A 15,448-nucleotide genomic window follows, 5' to 3' on the forward strand; every position below is an offset into this window, starting at 1 on the left:
TGTCACAGCTGGATCTGAATACTGTACAGTTCATTCCAACTCAGTAAATTATACGTCTGGGGGCTCTCTTTAGTGCTGCTATTAAGAGACCCTCCCCTTTGCAGGAGAGTGAAAACATAAGGAAGTCCAGGGAGAAATTTTCCATAAGTTGAACAAGTATTGAGTTATGATTTTGTTCACAGAACTGGTGCGATGGAAGCACTCTTGTCATCTCCTAAGTGTTTTCCTGACTCTCGGGGGGCTAATTAGGAGAGCTTCATGCGTCTGTTCTTGGCAAGATGATCAGACAAATCTCTGCCTGTGGAAATTCCCAGAGAATTTTACTGAAAGCCCTTCCAGTGCAGGAGCCCCACAGGACAGTCATCACCAGCAACACCAGTTTCTGGAATTGGGAAAAAGCCCAGGAGACATGGCATAAGCAAGAAAGGGATGCATGTGTCAGTCTTCTTGAGCTCAGAGCAGTGAGACTAGCATTAATGTTCTAAGAGACTGTCTCCAAGCTAGTCAGTTCTTCATTTCAACAAAACTGTGGTGGTCTTGTTTATTATGTGCCAGATGCTCACTAGGAATAGAACTTGAATCAGAGAAGAATGTTCTCTTAGAATAAATGGGGAAGAATCTCAGAGCCTTAAAAATAAGTGTCCTGGTAGGAGCCCTCAATTTGCAGGCGATTAACTGAGTTGTAAAGCTATCAGTCTTGATTATTTTGATTTGGAGGGAAAAGAAATGAATCCCCCAAGGATTGTGTTAAAAGTAAAGGGAGATGAAGGAATGTTGATTCTTGTGTCTCTTGCCTGGCCTTACAATTCAAGCTAGTTAACTGATGATCTAATCAAGAAGGGCCCACTCTTTTTGGATTTGATGTCTCCAGGGCCATTTCATTTTACTGCTGAAGGAAAACTACATTGAAAGGATTGGTGTGTGAGAAGCAAACCTTGAAACATCTGGGGCTGTCTCTCAAAGTGAGGCAGACACTTAAATGAGATTAAGAAAGTTGTCTGCCTCCAGGGTCCACAGCTCCACTTGGAATACTCTTTTGGTTTGCAGCTATGCTAGAAGGTAAAAGGCCAAAGTGGTGCTCTGTTCCCTCTGTTCTTGGAGTTTCTTTAACTGGATAAAGGTCTTTCTCTCAGTATGTTGAGAAATAGGGTTTAGTAGTGAGAGAGCTGTGGAGACACACTGAGTGGGTTCGCATCCCTTAGTAGCCAGATTTTTTTCAGAGCAGTTGGAACAGGTTTTGGCTAAACAAATAATTGTTACTCCTTGGCCAGTGTAGTGCTTCAAACGAGTATTTATCTCTTGTAAAACACTGGCATTGGTTACTCTTATTTTGGCTCTCAATTAAAATGACCTTTCTGGTGACCCTAATTAGGATGAACTTGAAGTCCTCTCGTGGTGATTCCTCTTTCTGTTTTTCCACAGTGTTAAAGTAACACATCTCTTGGTTCTCAGCTTTACATTGAAGTTGAATGCTGAGTTGCACAGGAATCTAGAGATTACACTCCTTCCCTTTAGGCTTCTGATAATGAAAGAGCTTGGCATTTCCTAGATGCCATTGGGGTCCTGAAATCTTACCTACACAAAGTCAAAGAAGTCAGTGGTTCAGACTCCTTGTTGTTCTTGTGTTCTGGCCAAGAAAGAGCAATTCATTTTTCTGTTGGTCCTTGCTAAATGGATTTGAGTATGTATTAAGGAAGCATATATATATATATATATATATATATATATATATATATATATATATATATATATATATATATATATATATATATATATATATATATATATATATAGAGGCATTAGGAATTGCTGATTATAATGTGACTGTTTCATGGGGAGTGTCTGAGTTGAGGAAATGTGTCACGCAGCTTTTTGGTGCTCTGGATAACTTCATGGACCATTTTGTGGATGCTGGCGCTTCTGCTGATACTTTAGGGCATAGGATACAGAGTACTGAATCTGAGTGTTAGGAACCACTAGGCAAAAAAATTTTTTTTAGATTGTTGGATCCCTACAAGCAGAAACAAGTTTGATCCCACCTGTAAATTGTTTTTCTGTATGGGCTCCCAAAACTCTGGAATCCACCTAAGAATCTTACTTTGTACATAGTTCGTATTGTCGTTTTATTTGGAATGTGGGTCCTGCTGATGAAGTTAAAAGCTGTTCAGTGAGGTTCAATTGCTAGCTGAAGAGAAGAAAGATGCCAAATGATCCTGTCAGTCAATTTGAGGAGCTATCTGAGAAAGCAAAAGGACAAACCCCCCCACCACCTGTGTCCATATTAATGGAGCCCCTTATGGAAATATAATTAGCAGGTAGGGCTGGCCAAAAGTCCACTTTCCTGTTACATAGAGAGAACAAAATTAAATAACAAATCCTGTTCCCAATGCAGAACTGATATTTTTAAAATATTAATTCATAAAGAAAACCAAAGAAGGAAAAACTGAGTATTTTAGAATTTCTAAAATGCTATTCACAGTAATGGACAGAGTGGCTTTTTGAAAGTTTAATATATATTTGTACATAGATGAAGTACATATACTTTTCTCTGTAGATATTGTATGGGCATGTGAGCAGGTGCGTGTGTCCACTAAGGCTAGTATTCATTCGAGGCAGAATGGATGTAAAACTCCTATATTGGTGTTGTGGGAATAATAGTAGTGTAAGGACAGAATTGCTGACTTCCCCCCCCCCCCCCCCTTTTTTTTTTTTTTTTGCCATTGCTCTCCTTGCACTGCTGTAAATTATATAGCTAGTGCTCGTACCAGTCAGAGTAGACAAAACGACTGTGTTAGTGGTAAGTGGCAGTGGTTATTGTCAAGATATCGCTTATTTTATAACATCAAAAAAAAATTCCACTGCTGATGTTTATCATGTCCTTTTACTTTAGGATGGATGGTAGGCTTAATACTACCTCACATGGCACTGCCACAGAACTCCTTTTGAGGCTGAGTAATCACCTTCATGTTACAGTGCAAATCAAGCCTTTCAGTGCAAGAGAATTGTTAGCTTTATCTAGAAGCTTTAGAAAGAAGGATGAATGAAGATTGTAAATGACTTTCTCCTTGCTGTTCTTACTGAACTACATCTTTGTGTTTTCTTTCAGCTTGTAACACTTCAGGAAGCTAAATTGCTGCTAAATGAGGATGATTACCTTATTAAAGCTGTCTATGACTACTGGGTGAGAAAACGTAAGAACTGCAGGGGGCCATCCCTTATCCCTCAAATCAAACAAGAAAAAAGGGATGGCTCCACCAACAATGACCCTTATGTTGCCTTTCGGAGGAGAACTGAGAAAATGCAGACTCGAAAGGTAATTTGTGAATATAGGACTGGATCCTGCAGCATGCTAATCACTCTGGTCCCAATCCAGCAAAGTTCAGAGTGCTTAGCACTTTGTAGGATAACTAATTTTAGGCGTATTATGGGGTTATCTATCAACTAGTCTTTTTGTACTGCATTCATCGTTGTAGTATCTAACTAATGTCCTGAATAAATTTGAACCTTGTTAAACTGACACAATCAATTTGTAATCTAGCCTGTTTTCTAATAATAAAAGTAGCTAAAGGTCATACTCTCCTGCTTTTGTGGTTTTACAGTCCATTTCCTGTGTAGTACCTGATCATTTTAGTAGAAACATGTATTTAGCATGCTTATCCATTGTTTTTGGACGCAGCGGTAGAGGGTTATGATGGAACTGGTAACTGAGGTGAAGAAATGAGTATTAAGTCTCCTCCTTGTCCTGGTCACAAGTGGGAGGGAAAGGGGTGATGCATCCTCTCAACTGCTTCATGGATGTGTGTCGGGGTGCGACTCACTGTTGCGGCACTTCCTCCTGGCTGTCCTGGGAATTAGCTCTGCGCCCTCTTCTGGTAGTGTCTCACCCACCATCACCTCTGCTCCTGGACCCACATCAATCCCAGGACCGTGGTGTCCTCTTCATGACATTGCCCTCCGACTGTGCCACGCTCCGTGTTCTTTCCTTCCGGGGGACCTGCAATCTTCGCCCAGCCACTTCGCTCAACTGCAGTCCATTGTCCCAGGGTCTCTTCCCATGCAGCTCCAGCACCCTCTTCTGCCCTTACCTCAGGGCCTCAGCAGCCAGCCAGGAGCTCTCTCTAGCTCCCCAGTCCCGGCTTTCAGCACTGAATTGTCCCAGGTGCTGGGGCTTCTTCCCCCTGCTAGGAGCCCAGTCTTCTCCCCTCAAGTTCCAGTCAGCTACTCTGCTCTGCCCTGCAGCCTTTTTATATGGGCCTGCTAGGCCAAGATTGGCTGCTCCTTGCAGCCCCTCTCTAATTGGCTGCCTCCAGTGCAGCCTCCCTAGGCAGCCCTTTTCTGCCAGTGCGGGGCAGCCGTCCCATCACAGGGTGCCAAACAGCCCAAACAATATCCTATTCGTTCTTGGATGCCAAAGGCTCCAACTGTTCCGAAACATCCGTCTTCCATCAAATTCCATCTTCCTCCAGACAACTTCAGCAATGTAGCTAAGCGTTTTCAATACAAAAATTTATCATGCCTTGAAAATTTAAGGGGCAGAATAAAATAAATTGTGTAAAATGTAATATTAGAGTAGGATACTGTACAGATTGTAGCATTTATTTTCTTATTTAATTAAAAAAAAAAACCCTCCATTTAAAAAAAAAAAATTACTCAAAGCTGCCACAGAATTACACCTTAAAATGCCTCAGAAAGCGGGATGATTTTATTTCGGTTTTTACCAAAAAAGTTGGTCGTTATTGGATATCTAATATGCCAGTGAATGCCAATAAAAATGAGGCAGGATCAGAGGCTAAAATAGGGAAAGAACAAGTTAAAAATTACTTAGGCCATGTCTACACTGTCACTTACAGTGGTGAATCTTTCTTCACTCGTGTGAAAAAACACACCCCTGAGCGATGCAGGTTTCAGCGCTGTAAAGTGGCAGCGTAGATAGCGCTGGCAGATATTCCCCTTGCAGAGGTGGTTTTATTACAGCGCCAGGAGACCCCTCTCCCAGCGCTGGAGCCGCAACTACACAGCCATGTTAAAGCACTGCCGCGGAAGCACTTTAAAGTCAGCTGTATAGACATACCCTTAGACAAGTTCAATGTCTTCAGGTCACCAGGGCCTGTTGAAATACGTCCTAGAATACTCAAGGGGCTATCTGAGGAAATATCTGAGCTATTAGCGATTTATATTAGAAAAGTCATGGAAGATGAGAGCGATTCCAGAGGACTGGATAGGGCAAATGTAGTACCGAAAGGGAAATAAGAACAACCCAGGGAATTACAGACCAGTCAGCTTAACTTCAGTACCTGGAAAGAAAATGGAGCAAATAATTAAGCAATCAATTTGCAAACACCTAGAAGATAATAAGGTGATAAGTAGCAGTCATCATGGATTTGTCAAGACTAAATTGTGTCAATCCAACTTAGTAATGACTTTATATCTGATTTGTACCAAGATTTACTTGAACCTGTTTGTGGGAGACAGAGGAACAACACAATACAGATCAGCTGTTCGAGTTGCTAAGCACTAGCTTAGGTTGGTTATAGCTGGAACTGTAAAGTCCTTAATTTTCCATATTTTGATATCAACCTTAAATATAGTAAAACTCATGACTTGCAGAATCTAGGTAAGCAAAATATTCTTGGGCCAAATCCTCAGCTCTTTTATACAAATTTCCATTGACTTCATTGGAGCTTTATTGAAGAAAAAATTAGCTTAGGATTTGACTTTACAGAGATATTGCTCTTCCTTTCTTGTAATCATACTTTACAGTTTGGTGCACTGAATAGTTTATTCTTGTGAAAGGTTTATGCTAGGATTCACATGGTCAGATTCTGCTTTCTGACCACAGGCCTACAATGTATAATATTTTGCTAAACTGACACAATTTACATCTTCCAGATTTTGCTTTTGATTTATACTCTTACTAACATTCCATCTATTTTCAATAGAATCGAAAGAATGATGAAGCCTCTTATGAGAAAATGTTGAAATTAAGAAGAGAGTTTAGCAGAGCAATAACAATTTTGGAGATGATTAAGAGAAGAGAGAAAACAAAACGGGAGTTGTTGCATTTAACATTAGAAGTTGTGGAAAAAAGGTACAGTTACCATCCAACATTAACTATGAGAGCCCCGCTTTGAATATGTATAAAATACTGCATTAAATAAAGGGGTTTCGTTCTATCTCAAATGCATAGTAACACATTTTGTAAATTAAGCTACTGCTCCTGTATGTATACATGACTTTTGAACTTTTTTGATTAGTTGAAGGCTTAAATCTCACTGTAAACTTCATAAAACTGAAAATTGTGTTTGTTGTACAGCTTTTTTTTTTTTTTTTTTTTAATAATATGATGTTGCCATTAAAATGTATAAAGATCCCCTTTTATAACTTTCAGGTACCACTTGGGTGATTATGGAGGTGAAATCCTTAATGAAGTCAAGCTTAATAGACCTGACAAAGAGATGAGCACCACTCCAGCAACTCTTCATAATGGAAACCACCACAAAGTTCAAGAATGTAAAGTTAAGGTAAACTTGTTTTTGTCCACATTGAGACATCTTGTTGCTTTGAACAGCTCTTGTAGTTGGGTTGGCTAGTCAATCTAATGTGCAGAGTAGGTGCTTGCATTGGGAAAGAGAGTAAAAGACTGTCCCTAGCTTGAAAAGTTTATAGTCTAACGTGGTTCAGATGTCTAGGTATCAATGACACCTGACATCACAGTTTTTTCTTTAAATAAGAATAATATAGTATTCTTCATTCCTATCTTTCTCACTACACTCTCTTTTAGTTGTAAGGAGATACATATGTAAACACTTAAATGTGAATTTAAGGGCCTATATCACATACTGAGACATACAGTGAACTACTTTTCTCTTGCGTTCCTTTGGGGAGTAGAGCTTTGAACTTTTGTCAGCAGCACAGTCCAGGAATACTGATAGCTGTGGACAGAATCATTCCACAACACAAAGATGAGAATATTAGGGAAATGTAGGGTGTCAGTAAAAGGCAATGAAAGAGCTACAGAATTCTAGGGGTTGACATAAACTAGGGATTATGCATCAGAGATCAAGGCCTATTAACATTTCCAGGCAGATAGCTAGCTCAAGAAAACAAGCTTTACTATTTATTTTGTATAATGTCAATGCTTAGTAAAAACTGGGCGACCAACATTTTCAGGAAACTCTTTGGGTTGTGTGTCAGTAGTCTGACATTATTGAGAGCTGTGCACTATTGATATCAACTAGCAGTGATTCTGATTTCCTCCCTCTATTGACAGTGTGATAGTATCAGAAACTGTGTGCTGTTAGTGGAAAACAATGCAGACAAGGTGTGAGCCTTTTAATTCTACGTAGGCACCACAAACTACTAGGAGGGAGAGACCTGGAAGACTTAATGCTATTCTGTTTGTCATGTGCACGTTAATTATTTTGACAGGCTGAGATTGGGAGAGCTGTGGGCTGCCAAATTTTGTGAAGTGTTATCCTTCGCAGAAGAGTGTTGTTCCTTAACTTCCTTCTGTCTATGCTGAACCACAGTTGGTCTAGTTTTATTTTTATACCTACTGACCTTGGGAGTGTTTGTAACATCAGAAAAGTAGGGTTAAAAGAATCATCCATAGCTAGAAATTTTGGACACCTTCAAACTAGTCACACTGCGCAGTTTTTTGTAAACTCAGGCACTGGATAAAATAATTAATCTTCTGGAGATTTCTCTATTTAAATCATCAGTGGGAGACGCTCCACCAAAGAAATGTTCTCTAACAAATAAACATTTGAAAACTCCTGGTCCAGATACATCAGAAGAGAAGAAACACATCAAGAGTTGAGGTGTAATCTAGCCAGATCATCAAATCAGAATTCCCTACGATGTAGTGGAATTAGATCCAAACATCCATCCTCCATTGATCATTTTTTTTACCTAGTGCTTACTTTTATCCTTCCCTTTTTCTTAGTGCTTCCTGAAAAACACATTCTCAGAGCTCAAAAAACAAGGGAAAAAAAATCCTGTAGAGAGATCTTGCTCTCCATTGTATTGGACTGCTCAAAATAGATGGATAAAAATTAGGTATTCAAAACCCCCCAAAAGATTGTAGAATAATTATTTGAATATTCCATTAGAGGATAGTTTTGATATTTTGTGCAAAATAGCAGTAAAATACTTAGTACTGAAGGACCTAAAGTAAACACAGTTCCTCAGGGCTACACCATGAATAGAATGAGAGATTCAGGTTTTCCTGCACAATGTTGTCTTACTACTTCAAGAAAAGAGCGCTATCCTTGTTTCCAGATGAGAAAAAAATTAAGGTTTTTTTTTTTTCTCCTTGTCTTGTGTCAAATGCTGATTGGTGCTGAGCATCTATAACTCTAACTTAAATTGAAATGGCAGTTAGGTCAGTATGCTCAATAGTATGTACTGTAGGTTTTGAATGGTTTGTCTAGTCTAGTTTTAAACTTATCATGTGATGGGACTTCCACCATTGGGAGTCTGTTCCAAAACCTAATGGATCTCATCAAGAGGTAAAACAATTCCTAAATAATTTGTCCCTTCTTGATGCTCACACCCTTCAAATAATTGTATATGGTTATGTCTTTACCTCTTCCCACTTAACCAAGCTATACAATTCTCAGTTCTCTTGGGGACCGTCTTCGCATGAAGCACACGATTGTAATGCAGGAGAGGATGAGGCTGTTAATATTTCCTGTTAATCCAGAAGTCCTTCTGGTCCAAAATCACTGTTAATGATTGTGAAGCACAGAATTAAATACAGTGAAGTATAAAGATCAGTATAAAAAAGCAGGGAAGACAATGAGGAGTTCTATTGCCTGTGTGCCTGATTTAAAAAAACAAAACAAAAACAATCATTGTAACAGCAGCAGCTCTGAATTTCTGAAACTGTGGTTGGCCTCTATGAGGAGCCTTGGTCAAAGCCGGGGAAAGAAAAGAGGTAAAACGGAGGAAGGAAATGGGAATTCCTTTTTGCTTTATTGTTTCCACTTGGGACAAAGCAGAATCAGAACTGTGCACTGAATGTTATTTGGACAGATGGTTCTCCTTTTGCTGAGCTCTGAGAGGAAATGACACATCAAAAAGAAAAAAATTTAAGCAGTGGCAGACATCAGAATCTACACATTTAAAATATAGTAGAATACAACATCTGTTTTCAGGGTTTTTTTAAGTTCGGAGAGGAGACTAATGGGGGTGGATTGCTGCCACCATTTAACTGTTTTTTCTGTTAAAGAAATGTCTGTCAGAGAGATCCTGCTTTTTTAAAAGTATATAGGTCATGGGCACACTTCAGTTTTATTATAATGAAACAGCATTTAAAAATTGAATTGACAAAAGCCTATTGTAGGAACTTATTATAAGATATTCCTAAGTTATTTGTCCTTTTGCTTTCTAGAATCATTCCAGAATATGATTTTATAGCTATGACTATATTATGACTATGAATTACAGTTTTTATTTAACACTAGTGACACCTACTGGTTAGTTAAGTTAATTGCAGGCAGTTTCCTTTATTCTGTTACAAGAACTTACTTGCCTTGTACTCTGTGTATGTTTTGTTTTTTTAATTAAGGCAAAGATACAATAAAACATAAATATAGTACATATCTTACTTGTGTAGGATCAGGTTATATTATTCAAAGATCCTGGCTAAAGATTCTGTCTTTCTAGCTGGGGAGCCCTCCTCTTCTGAGCATTCTAGAAAGGGTGACCAAATTTCTAAATACCTATCCATTGTACTGTGTATTATCAGTTATTAAAATGACCTCAATTGCTTGCATTAGCTACAATCCAACATTGGTGCTGACAAGTTAAATTCTTAGAAAAACTTGTAGTTTCCTCAGCAGCCAAACTGTGTCTTTCTTATAACCGAAAAGGAGAGATTGAGGGTAAGCATCCTTTAAAGTATCTTGAGAGTTCTGAAGTTTAACTGTTGCTGATGAGTATTTATTCTTGAGTAAAGTTTTTGATTTAATTCTGATCAAGCTTTATACTGTAGATTAATCTTGCTGAAGTAAGCTACTAGGATGAAATAGTAATAACCATTAGCATTGGATTCTAAACAAAATGAAAAGTGATGAAATAAGAAATAAATGGAATAAACCCAGATCATTGTTCTTCGTTCCATATCCCAAGCAAATTTAAAACATTTAAGAGAATTGCACGTCTTGTGGCTTAGGAAACTGAGTTTTGGAAAATAACCAGAATGGGATTTTCAGCTACAGGATATTGAATTGATTGGTCCAAAAAACCACAACTCCCTTCTGTAGTCTAAAAAAGATATTTGTTCACTATAAAAGATATTTCATTGGTCCTTTTGTTTAACTCTGAGATTGCAAACAATAATGCCTTCCCAAGTGTATATTTCAGGAAAAGAGGAGAGTAGTTTTAATGAATTAAGGAATATTATGTTTTCTTTCTCCTGTCCAAAAAACCCTTCTATACAAACAGCATCCTCACCACCCATCTCTAAAGGAAGACGGGTCAGATGTTGTCCGTCAAAAGAAGAAGTATCCAAAGAAGCCTAAAATAGAGAGTGTAATAACTCCTCAGCAGCCCACTACTGAGCCATTGCCTGTTATCAGTAAGAGTGACATTAAACAGTATGACTTCCACAGTTCAGATGAAGATGAATTCCCACAGGTAATTTTTAACTAAAATAAAATACAAGTAGTTACTTATAGCTGGGGGGACAAAATCAAAATTGACTTGAGTTTAGGTGATCTAACCTCAAAAGTGGGTATATGGTTCTCCTGATCAGAGATTGTGAATAGCTGGGTTTAGACAAATGCTTATATAGCATAATCATGTAAAATAATTGAGGTTGGTTCTGTTATTTTGACAAAGATAGAGGGGCCTAGCAATTAGAGGAGGGAGGGGCCTGGGAGGTAGATAGACATAATTATATTCCTGACGCTGTTGTAAAATGGGTTAATAATACTTACCCAACTTTCTAAAGAGCTCTGAGATCCACTGAAAAAAAGCTGTATAAATGCCAAGTATGAGAATTCCTTATGTGGCCATCAAGTTTTTATCTCAAATACCCTTCATTTTTGTGAAATCTATGTAGGTGTTTTTACACCTGCATTTTAGAGGACCCTCTTCCACCATCTGTTTCTCTGACAAATGCTGCTACCAAAATAGCGTATTATAAATTATATTGGAAATGCTTTCTCATCAGTTCTAGATTTTTTTCCTGATATTTCTGGTATGATTTTCTCAGTTTTAAGCGTTAAATAGATAACTTGGGTGGCAGTTTCGGCAGCTGTGGTTCAGTGGATGAAGCACAAGACTGGGAGTCAGGACATCTGGTTTTATTGCTGATTCTCCCACTGATTTATTGTATGACCCTGGGGATGTTACTTTACCTTTCTGTGCTTCATTTCCCTCTCCCCCACAAAAAAAAGGTTACCTGTTTTTAATCCATCTTTGTAAGCTATTTGAAAATCTCCGAATACAAAGCACTACATAAACTTAGAGTAGCATTACTCAATATACAATCAAAAATAGTTAATTGCTTATGACCTATATTTAATTATTGGTGGCTTTAAAGAGGCCGTGAAGTATCTCTAAATTGTGGAGAGTACGATTATAGAGAATGAATTTGCTTGTGCTTTAGGTACCCTCACCAGTATCAGAACCTGAAGAAGAAAATGATCCCGATGGACCTTGTGCTTTCAGAAGGAGAGCGGGATGCCAGTATTATGCTGTAAGAATTTTTGTTGCTGTTTTTTAATAACGTACTGGCAGCATGCTAATATTAAGAGGAGTGTCTCTATCTGAGCCAAGGAATTAGACAGGCTGTTTGGTCAATCCAAAAAAAATCTTCACAACAACCTTTCGTTTTGGGCTTATCTTTCTTCCATATCTTTCTTTCTCTTTTCTTACTGTAGATTCAGTGAGTGCGTCAAGATCATCTATAGCACTTCCAGCTAGTCAAATCAACCATCACTGCTAAGAAACAGGGCGTACTGCTTTCTAGTTCTCCCAGTTCCTTTTCCCCCTCAGCCTTAATGTTCTGACACAAATATCAAGGGTTCTGAGGTGGCACATAAACCTGGATATGCCATATGATAGCACATTTAATTAAGTGCTTGTCTACACAAACAAGGTGGGATGTGAATCTGTCTTCCAGTAGCCTGCTGTGTTCTAACTGTCCAGGTGGACCCTACAGATGTGCACTGATAGTTAATGTGCTTTGGTCCAGACCTGTTTCAAATGTCAAGTAAATGTTTGTGTAGACAAGCCCCAAGAAACGGCGGTTTAGATCTGTTAATATTTAGGACAACTAAAGAGATTTAAACTGAAACCATGTAGAGTCATCTAAGTGTAAAATGCAGAAGTTACAATAAATATCAACATTCTTTTTAGTAACTGCTATATAAATATACTTTTTGAGTCAAAGAACTTCCACTGCATGCATCAGATGAAGTGGGTTTTAGCCCACAAAAGCTTATGCCCAAATAAATTTGTTGGTCTCTAAGGTGCCACAAGTACTCCTCTTCTTTTTTTTTTTTTTTTTTAAGAACTTAGGGTTAATAGAGATTTATTTTTTATATCAAGATGCTGTTTAAATAGATTACAGTGAGTACTTAAAATAGAGTACTTTGCCTTTATACCAGAGGTCTTTCTTGAACGCTAATCTAAAATCTGTATGTGCAGTTTCATTAATTCTGCTTTTTTTTGCTTGAAATAATTGAATTTTAAAATACAGAAGATAACTAGACTACCTTTGAAAGGTCTTTGATGTAGCATTCTAAATGGAAATATCATAAACTTCTTGTAAAAGATCTCTTAACTGTTTAGAATAAACAGTGTGAAAATTGGCTCAGTTCAGGCACCAGATAATTTACTTAAAGGAAGATTACTGTGCTTCAAATTCTTGATCACCCAGAATAATCCAGTAACTGGGCAAGCTTAAATGACCGTCTTTCTCTTCCCATCCTTGAGGGGCCCACAGCAAATGAGCTGCAAGAGGACTACTTAAAAAAATTAAGTGAAATTCATCAGAAAAATTATCATCCCAAGAAAGACATGTATTCATTTTTATATGTTTATAAAAATGCTGTTTTGCATTCTTGTATTACACCAAAATGTATTAATATTTAGTGAAAGTGAATATCCTTTGAGATCATCCAGATTCTTAAAGAAGAGTACAAAATTCTTTGAAAGTGTAGTATAACCTCCCAGACACGGGTGGTGCTTCAGCCTTCAAACTTGAAACAGTTTAGCAAAATGTCCAACCATAAGTGTTGCCATACCACCTCAGCGGTGTAGGGACGGGAGAGGACGAAATAAGTGACACAATTAGAATTTAGTTTGAGTAGATGAGTATTTTAAAGAAGCGTCTGCTAAAATATATTTTATTTTTCAGCTCCAGAAATTCTTTTTTGCCTTCAGAAATTGACTTGTTTTGTATAGCATATGTTTTATCAAAGCATACTTTTGTGATTTTCTAGGTAGTCTGGATTTTAGTAAGGACATTAGTAAGATAATACAATTCTGTTATTTTATTGTTTTGAAATATCGAGAAAAGAACAACCTGAGTCTTAACATATGAAAGCATTTATTTTATATAAGCTCTGTATGCTTTTGTCAATCTTAAGAAGTAAGCTTTACTCTGAAATTTTTTGCACTTTTCTTCCTGCTCTGTGCACACAGGCTGCTGCATCACAGAGGGAAAATGTGAGGCCAGTGTGATTTGGAAACTGGCTGACTCAATCCTCAGAGCTTGAAACAGATGTCTTGGTTTTGAAACTGTGGCAGTGGGGGAGATCTTTAGTCCTCTCAGTATACCTGACACTTATAGCTTCATTGGTCATAAGTGTTGATCACCTAAAACTCCTTTTTGAAATCAGTGGTAGCTGTAGATGCTTAACACTGTCAAAATCAGCCATGAATGCATAAAGCGGAACAGGATTGAGACTAATCCTGTAGTACCGTATCTTCTTAGCTCCAGAGGCATTGAGATAACTCACCAAACAGCTGCTCAGACATTGGTGAAGTGTCTACTGCAGAGGACCCCGTAGGCAAGCTGCCACCATACCTACAGAGTGATCCAATCTCTTTGCTTGCGCCACTGAGACATAAGAGGCTGGGTAGTGACACACAATCCTTTTTGTAAACTTAATCTTAAAATACAAGTATTTAAAAGACATAATATTTAATTTAAAAACATCATATTTAATTACATTAACTTCCCTGTAATGAACTAGGTTGGTTGGTGAAGAGGACAAAAAGGTTTTTATACAATACCCAGAATGTAGAATGTGTACTCCCTAAAAGTCTACAGGAGGATCTTAGGTCTCGACTAAGCAGGTCAGATGTGTTCAAGTATCAGGGGGTAGCCGTGTTAGTCTGAATCCGCAAAAACAACAAGGAGTCTGGTGGCACCTTAGAAACTAATATTTATTTGGGCATAAGCTTTCGTGGGTAAAAAACCACTTCAGTTATCTCCGCAGTCTCCCAAGTGACTTGGTTCCTTCTTTGGACACTGCGGGTCATGAAGCTCTCTGTATTTGTTCCTCTTTTTCTCCCATAGGTTTTCTTGAGTGCATCTCATGCGTCTGTAGCCTCAGGCGTATCTTAGTGATTTCCAGGTTCCTACGGGTTATCAGATGTTATTACTCTAGTGCTCTTCTACTTTGCAGATACTTACCATTGATCAGGCTGTTGGCTTGTACATTTACATCCAGCTCCGGTTCCCTAGTGACTAGCTGGCTCGTTTGTTCTTCAGTTTTGCTGAATTTTCTGAGTGCTGGCAGCAAGTGCCATCCCTGGTTGGCCACTAATTTAGTCATTAGATCCACTCAGCCCTAGAGGTTTGGCTGTAGCTTCCTCCTCCTCAGCTCTTCGAGCAGCAAAATGAATGATTTTTGATTGCACTTTTTTTTTCTGGTGCAATCAAGAAAGGAGATCTGTTGTGGCACTCCCCTCCGACCCCCCCCCCCCGCAAACCCACAAAATTCCCACCTCTTTGTCGCATAGGCATACTTTTTTCCCCTGCAGAAAGAGTTGTCTGACCCCTTAGTTTTGTGATCTAAACTTTTGCTAGTTTGAAAACATAAGAGTTGACAAAGTGGGTCAGACCATGGTTCATCTTACCCAGTATCCTGTCTCTGACAGTGACCCATACTAGAGCTTCAGGAGGAATGTACTGAACAAGGCAATTATGAAATGATCCAGCCCTGTCTTCCATTCCCAGCTTCTGGTAGAGGTTTAAGGTCGCCCCGAGCATGGGGTTGCATTGCTGACCATCTTGGCTAATAGCAATTGATGGACCTATCTTCCATGAACTTACCTAGTTCTTTTTTGAACCCAGTTATACTGAGAGCATTCCTCCATGTTTCAGTCATAGGTAATGTTGTAAGATACTTTTAAGAAATGGTATTATACATTCATAGTTTTCTTGACCCAAACGTATGCCATAAATTTGTGCAAAATGTAATTT

At 38.4% G+C, this 15,448-nt stretch overlaps 1 protein-coding gene across 2 annotated transcripts in view; it reads left to right on the forward strand.

Annotated features, from left to right (window-relative positions):
* Nucleotides 1-15,448, forward strand: part of EPC2 (enhancer of polycomb homolog 2) — an 85,946-nt gene that overhangs the window by 46,356 nt on the left and 24,142 nt on the right. For both annotated transcript variants that reach the window (XM_007061786.4, XM_037912055.2), the window contains 5 exons: nucleotides 3,107-3,313; nucleotides 5,940-6,088; nucleotides 6,389-6,521; nucleotides 10,450-10,641; nucleotides 11,618-11,707. In XM_007061786.4, coding sequence (XP_007061848.1) covers nucleotides 3,107-3,313; nucleotides 5,940-6,088; nucleotides 6,389-6,521; nucleotides 10,450-10,641; nucleotides 11,618-11,707 — 771 coding nt within the window. The remainder of the gene's footprint in view (nucleotides 1-3,106; nucleotides 3,314-5,939; nucleotides 6,089-6,388; nucleotides 6,522-10,449; nucleotides 10,642-11,617; nucleotides 11,708-15,448) is intronic.

Source organism: Chelonia mydas, chromosome 11, assembly GCF_015237465.2.
Source record: "Chelonia mydas isolate rCheMyd1 chromosome 11, rCheMyd1.pri.v2, whole genome shotgun sequence".
Lineage (NCBI taxonomy): Eukaryota > Metazoa > Chordata > Testudines > Cheloniidae > Chelonia > Chelonia mydas.